Source organism: Arachis hypogaea, chromosome 4 (genome assembly GCF_003086295.3).
Source record: "Arachis hypogaea cultivar Tifrunner chromosome 4, arahy.Tifrunner.gnm2.J5K5, whole genome shotgun sequence".
NCBI classification, from domain to species: Eukaryota; Viridiplantae; Streptophyta; class Magnoliopsida; order Fabales; family Fabaceae; genus Arachis; species Arachis hypogaea.
Window position 1 is genome coordinate 128,550,645 of NC_092039.1, and position 16,322 is coordinate 128,566,966.

Sequence of the window (16,322 nt, forward strand, 5' to 3'; positions counted from 1 at the left end):
TCCATTTTTTAAGAAAAAATAAATTATTTTTTATAAAAATATTCTTTAACAAAATTTTTTTTGTCATTAAATTTTGCTTACCAAAATACCTTTTAATATCAAAATATTTTTTAAAAAAATTTAATAATTAAATCATTTTTTTCTAAGATACTTTTAATAATTTTTTAATTATTAAATTGTAATTTTATTAAATTTTTTGTTAACAATTATTTTTATATTTTATTATTAATTTTCTAATATCAATATGTATTATTTTAATATTAAATAAAAAAAAACTTACCACTATTAATATATAACAATTAATATATATTGATATCAAAAAATAATCTTACCAAAATTTTTTTATTTAATATTACAATAATATATATTGATATCAAAAAAAGTAATAGTAAAATATAACTATAATTGTTAATAAAAATTTTGGTAAAATCACAATTTAATAATTAAAAAATTATTGAAGAGTATCTTTAAAAAAAAATAATTTAATTATTAAATTTAAAAAAAAATATTTTGATAAAAATACAATTTAATCAATAAAAAAATAATTTATTAAAGGATATTTTGGTAAGTAAAATTTAATGATAACAAAATAAAATTTTTGCAAAAGCTGTGACGTGCGCTCATGCATGGATGGTGGTGCTTTCCAACTTTCACATGCCATTCTTATTAATTAGAATGTTATTGATAAATTAAATACATTGCTAGCTAGCTGAAAACAACTACTACATATACTTATTTGAAGAAAGCCAAAGAAAAGAAAGAAGTAAATTAAAGTAAGTTAATTGAATTATAAATTATTAGATGAACTTATTGCAGTACAACTTGTCATTATTAATTTCCCTCTTTTCCATATTATCCACGTAGCTAAAACTATTACAAATGTTGTACCATGTTTAGGGTATCACAAATGAAATAGTAGACAGACAATAATATTTTTTATCCTGTATTTCAGTTTTATAGTTGCATATATGTAGGAGTACTTTAGCAGAATAAGGAAAAGCAATAACCAACGAATTTGCATTGCAGATTTATTAATTTGTTTTGATTTGTCATTTATTATAAACGGTAAAGAAAGAGATAAACAAAAAAGGTTGATACAAAGGTTGCAATAGCACAGCGCAGCTGCCTCCAGCCTGCAAGGGCTTCAACTACTGTTTTAACTAATGGGAAAGAAATAAAAGGAAAAAGAGAAAAGAACATTTAATTAATGAAGTTTCATTTATATGTGTATTTTAATGAAGTTTGATCATGTGTATCTGTGTATAGTAGTCAAGAGAGGCAGGCAACTCATGAGGCAGTTAAGTTAATTAGGACTCGCTAGAGATAAGATTGGGAGCACATATATACAATTCTTTTAATTAATTGTAGCATCATATTCATATGAAGAGTTAATTAATTAGATGCTGTGTGATAATTTTATGTTTATTTAAAGGAGTAGTTAGAACAAACGGAGCCATTTGGAGGAATAATAATAGAAATAATTAAAAAAAAAATGAAAATGCAAGGCCAGCTACCTAGTCTAGTAGGGAAGGTTCATCATCATGTATGTTGATTTAAATAAAGCATGAAAGCGAATGAATGGATAGATTGAATGGGTCTGAGTCTTCTCATGACAGCTACGTGCATGCAAATTACTACTATATAAGTAGTAAGCATTTCAAGTAATAAGTATTCAAGCAAGGAATTAAACACACCACCGTCTCAGAACAATAATTATAATGTCCGGCGGTGCCAAAGGCCCCATGAAGGGGCGTCTTTGGCCACAAATGCCCATTACTGCAGCATTCGCCATTATTCTCATTTCCTACAATGTGGCTGCTGCAGATCCTTACATCTATAATTCTCCACCTCCACCACCTTATGAATACAAGTCTCCTCCGCCACCCTCACCTTCACCTCCACCTCCAACTTACTACTACAAATCTCCCCCACCACCCTCACCCTCTCCGCCGCCACCCTACTACTACAAGTCTCCTCCTCCACCCTCCCCCTCTCCTCCTCCACCTTACTACTATAAGTCTCCTCCACCACCTTCACCCTCTCCCCCACCACCTTACTACTACAAATCTCCCCCACCACCATCCCCCTCTCCCCCGCCACCTTACTATTACAAATCCCCACCACCACCTTCACCATCTCCTCCCCCACCTTACTATTATAAGTCTCCACCCCCACCTAAGGAGTCTTACTACTACAAGTCTCCACCACCTCCATCACCATCTCCTCCACCGCCATACTACTACAAGTCTCCACCACCTCCGTCACCATCTCCTCCACCGCCATACTACTACAAATCTCCTCCTCCTCCATCTCCATCTCCTCCACCCCCATACTACTACAAGTCACCTCCTCCTCCATCTCCATCGCCGCCTGCACCTTACTATTACAAATCTCCACCACCACCTTCACCATCTCCTCCTCCGCCTTACTACTATAAGTCACCTCCTCCTCCATCTCCTGTGCCTCATCCACCTTACTATTACAAATCTCCACCGCCACCTTCACCATCTCCTCCTCCGCCTTACTACTATAAATCACCTCCTCCCCCATCTCCTGTGCCTCATCCACCTTACTACTACAAGTCCCCGCCACCACCAGTGAAATCTCCACCTTACTACTACAATTCTCCTCCTCCACCAGTTGTATATCACCACCACCCCCATCACCAGCTGGTCGTTAAGGTTGTAGGTAAAGTCTATTTCTACAAATGTTATGACTGGGCATACCCCGAAAAATCTCATAACAAGAAACACCTCAAAGGTATGTTATAATTCATATATACTTTAATACTTCTTTTCTATCCGTTTATAGATATTATTTCTAGTATGAAAGTATTCTCTCTTTTTATTTTATTGGGTTATAGTTTAACTTTTAGTACTATTTAATTGATGCAATGTGCTTTTTCATTACTTTTTGGAGAAGCAAAACGACTTTTCTATATATACTTCTCTAAAACTCAGTTAAAAAAAAAAAAAAAAAAAAAAAAAAAAAAACTCATGTTTCTATTATTTTATCAAGGTCAACAATAACTTTGCATAATTTTCCTTGTCTGAAAACGATTTTGTTTATTATCAACAAATGCAATATATATGACGAGAATGGTGTAACTTTAATTTTTAGAAGGGTTAGTTGTTAGTAGTAATCTTATAGTAAGACCAATAAATAACATTTAAAACTACAAGTATGCAATTTGCTCTATTGTTTTTTTATGTATGAATTATGATTTGAGTTGTGTGTATATTTTATTCATGTTAACTTTTTAAATTATGAGACAGGAGCTGTTGTGGAAGTGACATGCGAAGTAGGAAGTAAAACCATAAAGGCATATGGTACAACAAAGATCAATGGAAAATACAGTATTACTGTGAAGGACTTTGATTATGTCAAATATGGATCTGCAGTGTGCAAGGCTAAGCTCCATGCTCCTCCTAAGGATTCACCCTACAACATCCCTACCTTGTTGAATGATGAAACTCACTTGTTTTTGAAGTCTGAGAACAAATATGAAGTTGTCCTCAAGGCTAAGCCATTTGCTTATGCTTCAAAGAAGTCAGATGAAGAATGTGAAAAACACAATCACCACCACAATCACAAACCTTCACCTACTCCATATTATTACAACTCACCACCTCCTCCATCATCACCCACTTATGTATATAAGTCTCCACCACCATCACCATATTATTACAAATCTCCACCTCCACCATCACCCACTTACATATATAAGTCTCCTCCTCCACCTGCATATTATTACAAGTCACCTCCTCCACCATCACCAGTATATGTGTATAAGTCTCCACCTCCACCAGCATATTATTACAAATCTCCACCCCCACCATCACCTACTTATGTCTATAAGTCTCCACCTCCTCCTCCATACTACTACAAGTCTCCACCCCCACCATCACCATCTCCTCCACCGCCTTACTATTACAAATCTCCTCCCCCACCCAAAGAGTTGCCACACCCTACTCCTTACTATTATAAATCACCACCTCCACCATCTCCATCGCCACCACCTCCTTACTACTACAAGTCACCTCCACCACCATCACCTTCTCCTCCTCCTCCATACTACTACAAATCCCCTCCCCCACCTAAAGAATTGCCACACCCTACTCCTTACTACTATAAATCACCGCCTCCACCATCTCCATCACCACCACCTCCTTACTACTACAAGTCACCTCCACCACCATCACCTTCCCCTCCTCCTCCATACTACTACAAATCCCCTCCACCACCGTCTCCATCGCCTCCTCCTCCATACTACTACAAGTCTCCTCCTCCTCCAGAAAAATCGCCAGAACATCCTCCTTACTACTACAAATCTCCTCCTCCACCATCACCATCACCTCCTCCTCCATACTACTACAAGAGTCCTCCACCACCATCCCCATCACCACCACCCACTTACTACTACAAATCACCACCTCCACCATCACCTTCACCACCGCCTCCTTACTATTACAAGTCACCTCCACCACCATCTCCATCACCACCTCCTCCTTATTATTACAAATCTCCTCCACCTCCCTCGCCTTCTCCACCACCTCCTTACTACTACAAGAGTCCTCCTCCACCATCTCCCTCTCCTCCTCCTCCCTACTACTACAAATCTCCTCCACCACCATCACCGTCTCCCCCACCACCTTACCATTACGTAAGCCCTCCTCCACCATCCCCATCTCCACCACCACCATATCACTATACCTCACCACCTCCTCCATCCCCAACTCCTACTCCCACATACACTTACAAGTCTCCTCCGCCACCGGCGTACATCTATGCTTCCCCACCACCACCAATCTACAAGTGAGGTTAGAATGCAGAAACACAAATCGTGATAAGTCATGTAAGTAGTTTTATTATCTTAAAAAGGATAGTTAAGTATGTACGTAATTGATTGATCTACAGAGTAGTGATTATATTATATGTTGTTACATATATTTCAGGGTCTAGTGGAATAAAGTCTTTTATTTGGAGCAAAGTAAAACATTATTCATATCCAAGTTCTTTGAATAACATAATTTCTCTAAGCTACAAGGTTCGCTATTTGGGTGAGGCTGCTGCTTCTGTTTCTTGGACAGCAATCTTACATGTCCTGTGCTTAATAAGTTCAAGAAAAATCGGCAACAAGCCCCATCAGATTTGAAACGTAGAAGCCAAGTCAAGGAGAGATATATATTTCTTATTTGTTTATATGCATAAATTAATATTATCATTTGTACGTTCTTTGTATGTTTATTTCCAATTATTGTGCCATTTTTTATTAATTGTATCTTCTTACGCGTTTGCAATAAGAGTAATCATAATAGAGGAATGCTAGGGGGCCAGCAACATTTGGGATTTATAGCCATCAAATAGCCATCAATGAGGCTTTTAATGGTGTGAGATTAATGTGAGATTTCATCCAATGGCTCACTCTTCTTTGATGATTACATGCTGGCCAGAATTTAATAAAATTGCTGGCCCCTTAGACTTTTCCATCATAATATATATTACTTAGTCTGCACCGTTTTAATTCTTGGTTAATTTCTTCCCTAATAAGCAAAGCATATGGTAATATTTTATCATTTCGAAAAGAGAAAGTCTATCAGCCAATAGATTTTGTGTTTTTTAGCCATTAATTAGTCATTAATAATGTTTTTAATAGTGTGAAATTGCATCTAATGGTATAAAATTATTCAATTTTCTTTTGATAATTAAGTGCTGACCAGAATTTAACAATAGTGTTGGCTCCTAGCACTCCTCTTTAAAAAATTCGAAATGGCGTTTAAGTATGGGGAGCCAATGAAATATTTGTACAATACGTACAATGGAGGTTTAGAGAGTATTAGAGATATAACTATTAGTTACCTTTTTTCATCAGCGTAAACTTCTGAAATGAGTGGTATCATGACATGATATTAGAGCTCTAGAAATAAGCCATTGACTCCCTAACAGGACTCTTTTGTTTATATAACAAGTAATTAAAATATTATTATTCTATTGTCTTCTACTAAAAGGAAATTAAAGGGCAAAGTCTTGTTGCATGGCCGCTTAACCAATAATTTCATCATCAAGATTTATGATGACAATAATAATAAGGAGAATGATGACTGCCTCCTCCTATCATCAAGATTTCATCATCAATATAGATTGATGTTTACCTTGATAAGATAACATTTCATCTTTCATTTATTTTTAGTGATACTCAATTAATGGATAAACCAATTCTCTTCCACAAGAACCATAAAAAAATTTAATTTTTTGTAGCATTTTAATTTTTTTATTTTATTAATTAAAAAATTTGCTTAAACTGTAAAAAGTTAATAATGGACCAATATACCTCAACATAAAACAACAATACATATAAGGCTACGATTCCACTAATAACGACTAACGGTGACTATCGGTTGACTAACCAATAAAATGGTAACAAGTGAAATATGTAAGTGGTACCCTTAACTTGTATTTAAGTGTCAAAAAACAATAACTATTTTTTGTTTACTGCAAAAACATTTTTATAAATAGGTGATGTTCCAAAGATAAAAATGTCAAATTGTGAAATGGTTTTGGAGAAGAAATGGAGAAAGGCCACACTAGTTATGTATTCACTGTAATCATGATCGAAAGTGGAAGTTGATTTTATACTCAACTGCATGTTAATGGTTGAAGAAGTGGAAGAAGGTGGCACTGGTCCGTCTGTAAAAGGCGTTTGATAGTTCCCTGTGTTGTAGGATCGGCGTCATTGAGTTTTTCTGGTCTATGTGAGTATCCGAAGTAGAAGGGAGTAACTGTTGAGGTAATCGTAGTTGGAGTTCTGAGTTGTTTTCAGGTTGAAGAAGAGTGCCTCTTTTTTTCTTCTAGGACATGGAAGATGGATCTTTATTGGTCCAAATGGGTTAAGTTTTTTTCTGTTCAAACGCTAGAGAATGCAATTGAAGAAAAATATGATAAAATGTGTGAGGAGTGTGTGGGTGTATTGTGTACCTAAGATTAGGGATTGTCCAATCCATTGGAGTACCTAAGATTGAGGTTGTCCAATCCACTGACAAAAAAAAACTGTTCAAAAGAAAATTGCCTACGCCAGACATGATCGGAAACGAAAAACACTGTTCATAAGGGGATATCTCTGTGTTGCTTAATTTTCATTAATGATATTTTTTTTATTTTTAATTTTCTCATGTTCTTTTTTCATCTAGTTTTTTATTTATTTTTTCATCACAACATCTCTGTTAATTTAAACTCTACAAGTAATTTCTTTTATTTTTGCACAAGTTTAGTTGATTGTTTAGACTAAATACGCACACTCAAAATTACCTTTCTTAATTAGCAGAGTTATTATGCCTCAATACTAACTACATGCGATCAAATTTGTTAGTCAATTCTGTTAGTGTTGCAAGTGTGAGGAGTGTTGAAGTTAGTCCCACATCAAAGAAAGCAAGGAAGAGTGAGGAGTTTATAAGATTAGAAACCCATTAACTTGACACCTTAAGGTTTTGAGTTGGATGTGGTGTTGATGTGGAGGCTCACACTTGAGGGGGAGATTGTTAGTGTTGCAAGTGTGAGGAGTGTTGAAGTTTTGACGCTTGATTCCTCCCCGAAGTCTCTCCAGTGGTCGAGAGCTTCCCACGGTTGGCCCAACAAATTCACCACGTGTTGCATCATTATAGGTCAACTTAAAATAACCACACTAATTACCAACACAATTAGACACCATAAACAACATCTACATATAATTCATATATAACCATAGGATAGAATTATAATTGTTGTATATGATCATACTCATTTTCAAATTTTATGGTAGTTTATAAAGATCAACAAACTAGCTATTTCCAATTTGTTCATAAAAAAAATATTAACTTGAATAAGTCTGTCCCGTGGAACGGGTTACTAACACTAGTTACAATTAACCCCAAGCTGATCATCAAACACACAATTCTTATTATGATGTGTGCATCAACCAAAAAATTTAATCATTCACACCTCTTAATCGCTAACGAATTCTGTGCAACTATGTCTGAATAAATAATCAATACATTCTTTCTTGGCCTACTATTTATGAATAGAATTGTTTTGATGATTAATAAAACTGGAATTGCATTGGCTTATAGTTTTCTTTCTTAGAAAAAAAAAGTGGGGAAAACTTATTGCATGCGTATTGAAAAGCAGGATGTGGATTGACTGAAAAGCCCTATCATCATAAAGCAAAGTTGGTGTACTCGTCAAAAGCAAAGTAAAAAAAATATTATTATATAAGTGAATTTTATAATATTTATAATTAAGTGTTTAATTTTTGTTTAATTTATTTTTATAATAAATTAAACAAATACTTTTAAATATGGTATCAATCGTTTATTATATATGCCAACTTACATACTAGATAGTGGGGTTCTTTTTCTAAACTACTGGACTAGAGTCTAGAATAGACCCAACCTAACATCATTCACATTTTATATGCGATAATAGATATAACTGTAATACACTCGTAAATGTTTTTTCTATTGATATGGACTATGTATGTTGCGAATAATTAGCCGATGATGTATGCATGCTTTGTATTATGTTCCTATCAATGTTAGACATCAAGTCTTCTTTCTTGCCTTCAAAAGATGTCAAAATTATAGTCTAAATAATGCATTACACAAAACTATTTGTCATGTTTTGACCTTTTAAAGATGTGTACGTAGGAGGGTCAAAGTTGCCATATTACTATACTATCCTAGCACATTTTAATTTTATTTTAAAACAATGAAAGTAAAGTAGTTTACTTTCTTTTGACAACTATAAAATAATGATACTTGCAAATATTAAAATAAATAAAAAATATAATCATAGCACATTTAATTTTATATTAAAGTAGTATATAATTCTTTAATTAATTAATTAGTTTAAAAATAAAAAATACAAAACCAAAAAGTATTGTTCCTTGATTCTCTGCGTGGAAGTTGCGCTGTCTTGCTGTTCATTAATTTTTCTTACATTTCAGATATTAACTCCCAAATTGGAGAGAGAAAAAGAGAGAGATAGGGGCAGCACAGCAGAGCAGACAACGGGGCCATTTTTGTGTTTCATACTTTGGAGCAAAACCTAATATCAATTTAATTAATTACTATTGTTTTTAAGACCCATATTATTATTATTATTATTACTATTATTATTATCGTTCAAAGCATAACTCAGAAGAGAGGTATTGCAAATTGCAATCTCTCTCTCCTCTCTGTTTAGAGACGTTGTTGGCATTCACACCAACCTTGAGTTTTTTCCCGTTTCTGCCGACGAATTTGTCCCATCGGATTGGATCAGGTTCCTTCTCATTTCCTTCTTTCCAGATCTGTCTTCTTTTCTATCTCAATGCGTTGGATCTACAGCTTCTCTTTAATGCACTCTTGTTTGTTGCACTCAAACTTTATTTATTTTTTTTTTGTTATCAACCATTCACCTTCTTTTCCGGGTCTGATTCCTGTTGCCCTTTCATCTCCGTTTTCATGCTTCATTTTGCCTCGCCCTCGATTTTTTTTTACTTTGTATGATTTTGGTGCCAATCTTAATTGAAAATTGATTCTATTATTTGTTGCAAAATATTAGCTTTCAATTGTACATTCTAGCTGCGCAGTCATGGTTAGTTTGTTTATTTGTTTTTTTCAATTGAATTTTCATTGGAAAAATATGTAATTTCAATGGTAGACGCATGCTTTATGTCATTCAATATGTTCTTGTTACCTTTTGATTATTTTAAATGTAATAGATACAGTAATCTACGCGGTGATATAGAACAACCGAACAACTTTTGTATCTCTTTGAGAAATCGCATTGATCTATGAAAATACATGTAGGACTTGTTTTCGAATTTTATTATTTAGTTTTTGTTTGTATTCTAAATTTGTCTCTATAATTTTACATAATTCATTTGACACTAAATTCCTTTTGAATTTTGATCATACTGTCTAACCCTTAGCATGTTGGTACAAACCAGAGGCCTAAATTTTCACCTCTTACAGATTTCATGCCCATTCTATCATTCTATCCCTTGGAGACAGTGATATTTGCTTATGATTGACGACATTCTAATTTGATTAGTGAACCAAGACTTGACTATTAACTATTTGCCATGCATTTTCTCAATATTACTGCAAGCCATTGCATACATACAACTACAAAAGAATAATGCGTGAAAACATCTATATTGAATCCAATAGGTCATTATGTTGTTGAGAATCTCTAAGATTTTCTTGAACTAGTGCATGAAAAATAATTGAATTGGGCGTTATTTGTGCATGGCAGTTCAGTCCCTTGGTGCTGGCTCACAGCTTGTACTGAACACCAGCTACAATGAAGAAGGCTATTGGTCAAACTGTTAGGGACCTGTAAGTATTACTAATCATTATTTATTTATGCATGGTTTAAAGTGAGCTATATATGTATGGTTACATCTTTGTTGTATTGCAGAAAAAGAGGTGTTAATAAGAAAGTTCTGAAAGTTCCTGGGATTGAACAGAAGGTACTTATTTTCCCCTTCTTTTATAGCATCACCGTGGGACTCTGTCTATACAAATTATAGAAAGATAATTGATGTTTATTTTCTTCTGGTATTTGCTCTTGATAGAGATGTAGTGAATCCTAAGATTTATGTTTCCTATTTTGCAAAATCTGAATAAAATAAATTGTTTTCTTCACTTGTTCCAGGTACTTGATGCTACCAGCAATGAGCCCTGGGGACCTCATGGATCACTTCTTTCAGATATTGCTCAGGCAACCAGAAATCCGTAAGCTTTCATTCTTAACTTTATGCTTGATAACTTGCATTTCACTCTGAAACATCTTAACTTTTTAGTGCACCTGCAGTCATGAATACCAGATGATCATGTCAGTAATCTGGAAGCGAGTTAATGACACGGGAAAGAATTGGCGGCATGTCTACAAGGTTTTCATCAAATTGTTCCTGGATGCTGTTAATCCTGTTCATTTTTTGTTGTTATAACTGCATGTGTTTTTCTTTATCAATGCTTCAATGTGCCCCATAACTACGTACACCTTTATGAAAATTTATTAGTCCTTGTTTGCATCCCTTGAAGTAATGACATGTTCTTGCACGTTAATTAATCTGTCCTGTTTCTCTTTTGAATGTACTCCTGATCCTTCTCTTCTAGATAATAGCCTTTTCTTATATTTTCATATTAACTGCTCTCTTGTTCAATAACAGGCTTTGACAGTACTAGAGTACTTGGTGGCTCATGGGTCAGAGCGAGTCATAGATGATATCAGAGAACATGCTTATCAAATATCAGTAAGTTTAATTTATTCAATCTTACTTAAAATTTGTATACTATTAGTTTAATTGCCATGCAGGTCTCTAGGTTGTTCAATTGGTGTAAAAACTAGATTATAACCTGATAGAATTATAATTGTAATTGTAATTGTCATACAAACAGACATTGTCCGAATTTCAATATGTTGATTCCAGTGGAAGAGATCAAGGAATCAATGTTAGGAAGAAATCTCAGGGCCTTGTTCTCCTTGTGAATGATAAAGAAAAAATCTTAGAGGTTAGGCAGAAGGCTGCTGCTAATAGGGACAAGTAAGTTTCTTCTTTCATCCATCCTACTTATATTTTGTTCTTTATTTTCCAATGGCTGTATCTATTTAATATATACTCCATTATTTAGCAAGCCTCGGGCATTGTACGAGTAGATATTTTCTTTTTTTATTTCCAAGTTAAAAAAATATCTATAATCTGTTTCATTGTCATTTAGGATACTGGATTATAAATATACAGTCACATTGTAGAATATGAGAATTATGTGTGTAATTATGTATGTGGACTTCTCAGTCCCGAGGAGCTATTAAGTATTAACTATCTTACATGATTCATCAGGTTTCGCAACACCTCAGGCAATGGAATGTATAGGCCTGGTTCAGGCAGTGGAGCTTATGGTGATAGGTATGATGATGATCGTTATGGAAACAGAGAGGAAGATAGAAATGGGTATGGATATGGAAGAGAAAGAGAACCAGGTTATAGAGATGATGACCGGTATAGTCGTGACGGGGATCGTTATGGCAGAGAATATGAGGAACGTTATGGTAGGGACGGTTACAGGGATGATGACTATAGAGGAAGAAGTCAAAGTGTTGATTACGCATATGATACAAGAAGCAGAAGCTCTGACAGAGACCGTGATGATGATGGCCAATACTCATCTCGGTAGGAAATCCTCTGATATCAATCCTCTACTTATTCTTTTGTAGCTTTTGGTTTGAAAATGTTAATGGATTTGGTGGTCATTGCTAACAAGGTGAAAAGTCTGCCCATCAATAAAAATAAACATAAATCTTCATATGTATTTATCTTTTAGTTATATTTGCAATCTGAGTTGATAGAAAATAAGGATTGTTATCATTAGTAATGTATTACATGTGATATTATTGCTTGATGGGGAAGCTTGCTTTTTTTGCTTCTAACTTGATTATGATATTCTCTATCAGAGGTAGCAGTGCCAAAGCTGAAGACAATTCTTTGGAAGCTAGGTATACCCATCATAGATATGGTCTTTCTTGCATGTATATTGCTGCTAGGCATATTTATATTTATAGTGTGCAATACAAATGGACAGGCTTGAGAAGAAACTTTCTGAGCAAAATATGGGTGTTCCTCCTAGTTATGAAGAAGCTATTGGTGAATCTTGCAGCCCTGCACACAGTGAAAGGTATGGATCTTAAATACCATGGACATAACATGTGATAACATGATATGGTTACTAATATTACATTGATTGTAGGGATGTAGAAACTTCAGTAGCATCTGCTCCGAGAGACTCATCTCCTCATGTAAATGATAATCCCAGCCAAATCTCTGCTCCTACTGCATCTTCTACTTCTACAAGCAATAATCCAACAGAAGCAACTGCTGTTGCCAGTACAGCTGCATCTGGAAAGCAGGGAACTGAGGCTACTGATGATTTCTTTGACCCCCGTGTTGCCACTACAGGTGTGTGTATTTATCCATCATGACAGGGTGGAATGGTGTCTTTTGATCCATATAGTCTACCCCACTTATTAGGACAAGGCTTTGTTGTTGTTGCTGCTGCTGCTGCTCTTCATTGTGCTTGTATAAGTTCCTTACTGTTTCTTGTTTGAAGAATTCATAGACATTTTGAGTTAAAATATCTTTTCATATCTACTTGTGGACATATTCAACCAACAAGGAGAAAAATTGATCATTGACTACTGTAGATCATAATTGTGATTTTCTCATTTTGTGTGTTTTGAGCAGTGTTGTAGACATTTCAATACAACTATAATATATACCACTCTGGACACCACATTAGTCCATCTAACCTTTTAAAGCAACAGCATGATCCTAATTGACATTGTTGAATTCTCATGCACAGTCATTAATGGTCCTGAGAAGCTGGTTTTAATGTAATGCTGCTTTATTCAAGTAACATTTAGCTGGCTTTGTATTCATGGTATGCTTATTTTTCTTCACAGGTAGCCCAGTAACTTCTAATAATGTTGAAATGGACTTTCTGGGATCCCTGCCAGATCCGTTCTCATCAAATGCACTGCCTCTTGGGCCAGCTGTGGCAGAAATTGCCACCCATGAGGGCAATGCAAACACTGGTTCGACAGCTTCCTTGGCAGCGCCGTCACCTGGGTCTAATTTCGATCAGGTAGGTGTGTGATTGTGCTGGTATAAGAAACTATTGAATTCTCTTAGAAATATGATTGTGACGTGTAGGCAGGGGAGCTTTTGTTAAAGAAGTCTTGTTTGCGAACCAAACAAGGGAATTGATAGAATTCTAAAAATTAGTTTTTAGCTTCTACAAAGGGCATATCTGTTCAAGCAATTATGTTTGAATAATATTTTAGTTACTTATTCATCTCATTATTGTAAGAAAGTGTCCCTCTCCTAATTTGTGTGTGCGCGTGTTTTTGCTTTCTCCTTTCAGCAGTCCTTTGAAGATCCATTTGGTGATACGCCATTCAAGGCTGTTCCTAACAATGATGCTGCTCCATCTCAACCACAGACGTTCCAGAATCTGGGCCCATCCCAGTCAAGTGGCCTTAATGCAGATTCGGTCACAAACTTCGGATTTGGCGACTCATTTTCTGTTGTACCATACTCTGCAGCTGCTCCTGGTGACACTCATCATATCTCTTCAAACTCTCAGTTTTTGCCCCAAGATTTCTCGTCTCCACAGCAGGAAATTGACATTCTTGCAGACATTCTTCCTCCTGCACCATCACCAGAGATGGCTTCACAGCACAACTTTTCAGCTCCTGCTGTTGCTCTATATCCTCCTCCATTTTCATCTTCATCTAGCCAAATGGCATCACCTTTTTCTGAACCAACTGGTGAACTAAGCCAGCAAGGTTTCTCTGCCACAACCAGTCAACCTTCTCAAGGCTTTTCGCTTCCTACTGGTCAATTTTCCGAGCAAGCCTTTTCAGCTCCTGCAGTTGCCCAACCATCACCTTCCTTTCCAGCTTCATCTAACCAAATGCCATTACCTTTTTCTGAACCAACTGGCCAACTTGGCCAGCTTGGTTTCTCTGCTGCGACCAGTCAGCCTTCACAAGCTGTTTCAGTCCCCACTGATCAATTTCCCCAGCAAACCTTATCAGCTCCCACCAATCAATATGCACAACCCTTTTTATCTCATGCCAGGCAACCTGATTTGCATGCATTTTCATCATCAACTGGCCACTCTATGCTGCCACCTTTTACTTCTCAAGGTGGTCAACCTGCACAATCAAGTGGTCATATGTATAGTGCATTCCACCCCCAGGATGGATCTTTTACTTCAGGAGCTCCACATGCATCTGCTCAATCTCAAAATGGGTATAACGGTGCTATGAACAGTGGGAGCTACCTGCCACAAGGATCTACAGCATCTATTCCTTCACATGTAGCTCCCCAAGCTCCAACAGGACATTTATCACAGAACACGAACTTCATCAATTATGGTGGATCTAGTCCCCACACTACTTCCCATATGGTGTCTCACTCATCAACGCCACAAGCAGCACAGTTTAATGGTCAGAGCTTCATGGGACAACAGGGGAGTGCTGCACACCTTAGCTCACCACTTCCCCATCAGTCACTTGCTCCTAGTGCTGCACCATATGCTGTTTCAACCAGTTCAAGTCCTATGGTATCTCAACCCGCCAAGGACAAGTTTGAAACAAAATCAACAGTTTGGGCAGATACACTAAGTAGGGGACTGGTTAATTTGAATATATCTGGACGTGAGTGCTTACACCTTCTCAGCCTCTCATGTTTACGACATTTCACTTTATGCACCCTGTTTCAGTTAACATGTTGATCTTTTTATGGATAAACTATTAACTTGTAATCCTTCTTTACATGCAGCTAAAACAAATCCATTAGCAGATATTGGGGTTGATTTTGATTCCATAAATAGGAAGGAGAAGAGAATGGAGAAGCCTACCACTACAGCTGTAACATCAACTGTGACTATGGGTAAAGCGATGGGAGCAGGTTCAGGTATAGGCCGGGCTGGTGCCGGTGCTCTCAGGACTCCTCAAAATCCTATGATGGGTTCTGGAATGGGTATGGGTATGGGCATGGGCATGAACAATGGCCCAGGTGCTAGTATGGGAATGGGAATAGGAATGAACAATGGCCCTGGTGCTGGAATGGGTATGGGAGGCTACGGAGGCATTAATCCATCAATGGGCATGGGTATGGGTATGGGAATGGGCATGGGAATGGGTATGGGGCAAGGAGTCCAAATGCAACCCCCTATTGGAATGCCTCCCGGGCCTAACATGCCAGGTAACTATAATAACCCCATGATGGGTCCGGGTAGTTATGCCCAACAGCCATATGGTGGCTACCGGTGAGATAGAACGAACTTCAATTCTAGAGAGCATGGTGAAGTATAGTCACTTGGTTGTTTTGTTACAAGTTGAGAGATGAGATGTCTAATGCCAATGCTGCTAGTGGTCCACATGGTGACATGAATTTTATAGCGGTGTATCTTCAACTATAGTTGTAATTTGTGTAAAGTGACCCACTGTGATGTATGCTTATTCCTGTTATAATATTACCATTCTTTTTTCTTAGAGAGGGTCATCTTCCTTTAGGTGCTCTGAGCATCGACCAGTATTATCTGTGTACCAATGACTGGATAGTGCGAGCAACCTTGCTCGGGTTACTGCTCCCTTTGCCTCTTCCTCAATTTTTTGAACAAGAGATTGTTTATTAATATATTCTTTTTCCCCCAATTGTATACTATTTTCTACGCTGTTACCTTGCATTTCAAGAATGCAATTCAATGGTTTACGCCTACGTTAATATTTGATGT

General features: G+C 36.4%; 2 protein-coding genes across 7 annotated transcripts; both read left to right on the forward strand.

Moving 5' to 3' along the window:
* Positions 1 to 1,670: 1,670 nt before the first annotated feature.
* On the forward strand, positions 1,671 to 5,276 carry LOC112745000 (uncharacterized). The gene is made up of 3 exons (XM_072236271.1): positions 1,671 to 2,760; positions 3,276 to 4,855; positions 4,956 to 5,276. Exons 1-2 carry the CDS (start codon positions 1,719 to 1,721, stop codon positions 4,817 to 4,819), a joined length of 2,586 nt encoding a protein of 861 aa, XP_072092372.1. The 5' UTR covers positions 1,671 to 1,718; the 3' UTR covers positions 4,820 to 4,855; positions 4,956 to 5,276.
* A 3,633-nt stretch (positions 5,277 to 8,909) lies between these two features.
* LOC112745001 (clathrin interactor EPSIN 2-like) lies at positions 8,910 to 16,242 on the forward strand. 6 transcript variants are annotated; one of them, XM_072234271.1, is made up of 14 exons: positions 8,910 to 9,294; positions 10,273 to 10,355; positions 10,438 to 10,489; positions 10,675 to 10,754; positions 10,834 to 10,912; positions 11,192 to 11,275; positions 11,421 to 11,566; positions 11,864 to 12,193; positions 12,475 to 12,516; positions 12,603 to 12,695; positions 12,768 to 12,976; positions 13,480 to 13,661; positions 13,941 to 15,240; positions 15,365 to 16,242. In XM_072234271.1, exons 2-14 carry the CDS (start codon positions 10,321 to 10,323, stop codon positions 15,856 to 15,858), a joined length of 3,126 nt encoding a protein of 1,041 aa, XP_072090372.1. In that variant the 5' UTR covers positions 8,910 to 9,294; positions 10,273 to 10,320; the 3' UTR covers positions 15,859 to 16,242. The 6 variants fall into 6 exon arrangements, with proteins under 6 accessions (XP_072090372.1, XP_072090375.1, XP_072090374.1 ...); XM_072234274.1 differs by having other exon boundaries at positions 13,944 to 15,240; XM_072234273.1 differs by having other exon boundaries at positions 8,998 to 9,294; positions 10,278 to 10,355.
* The last annotated feature ends 80 nt before the right edge of the window (positions 16,243 to 16,322 follow it).

Coding starts and splice junctions, on each gene's coding strand:
- LOC112745000 (XM_072236271.1), top strand. CDS start 1,719: ATGTCCGGCGGTGCCAAAGGCCCCATGAAGGGGCGTCTTTGGCCACAA. Junction 2,761..3,275: donor TAACAAGAAACACCTCAAAG/GTATGTTATAAT, acceptor ATTATGAGACAG/GAGCTGTTGTGGAAGTGACA.
- LOC112745001 (XM_072234271.1), top strand. CDS start 10,321: ATGAAGAAGGCTATTGGTCAAACTGTTAGGGACCT. Junction 12,194..12,474: donor GATGGCCAATACTCATCTCG/GTAGGAAATCCT, acceptor ATTCTCTATCAG/AGGTAGCAGTGCCAAAGCTG. Junction 12,977..13,479: donor CCCCCGTGTTGCCACTACAG/GTGTGTGTATTT, acceptor TTTTCTTCACAG/GTAGCCCAGTAACTTCTAAT.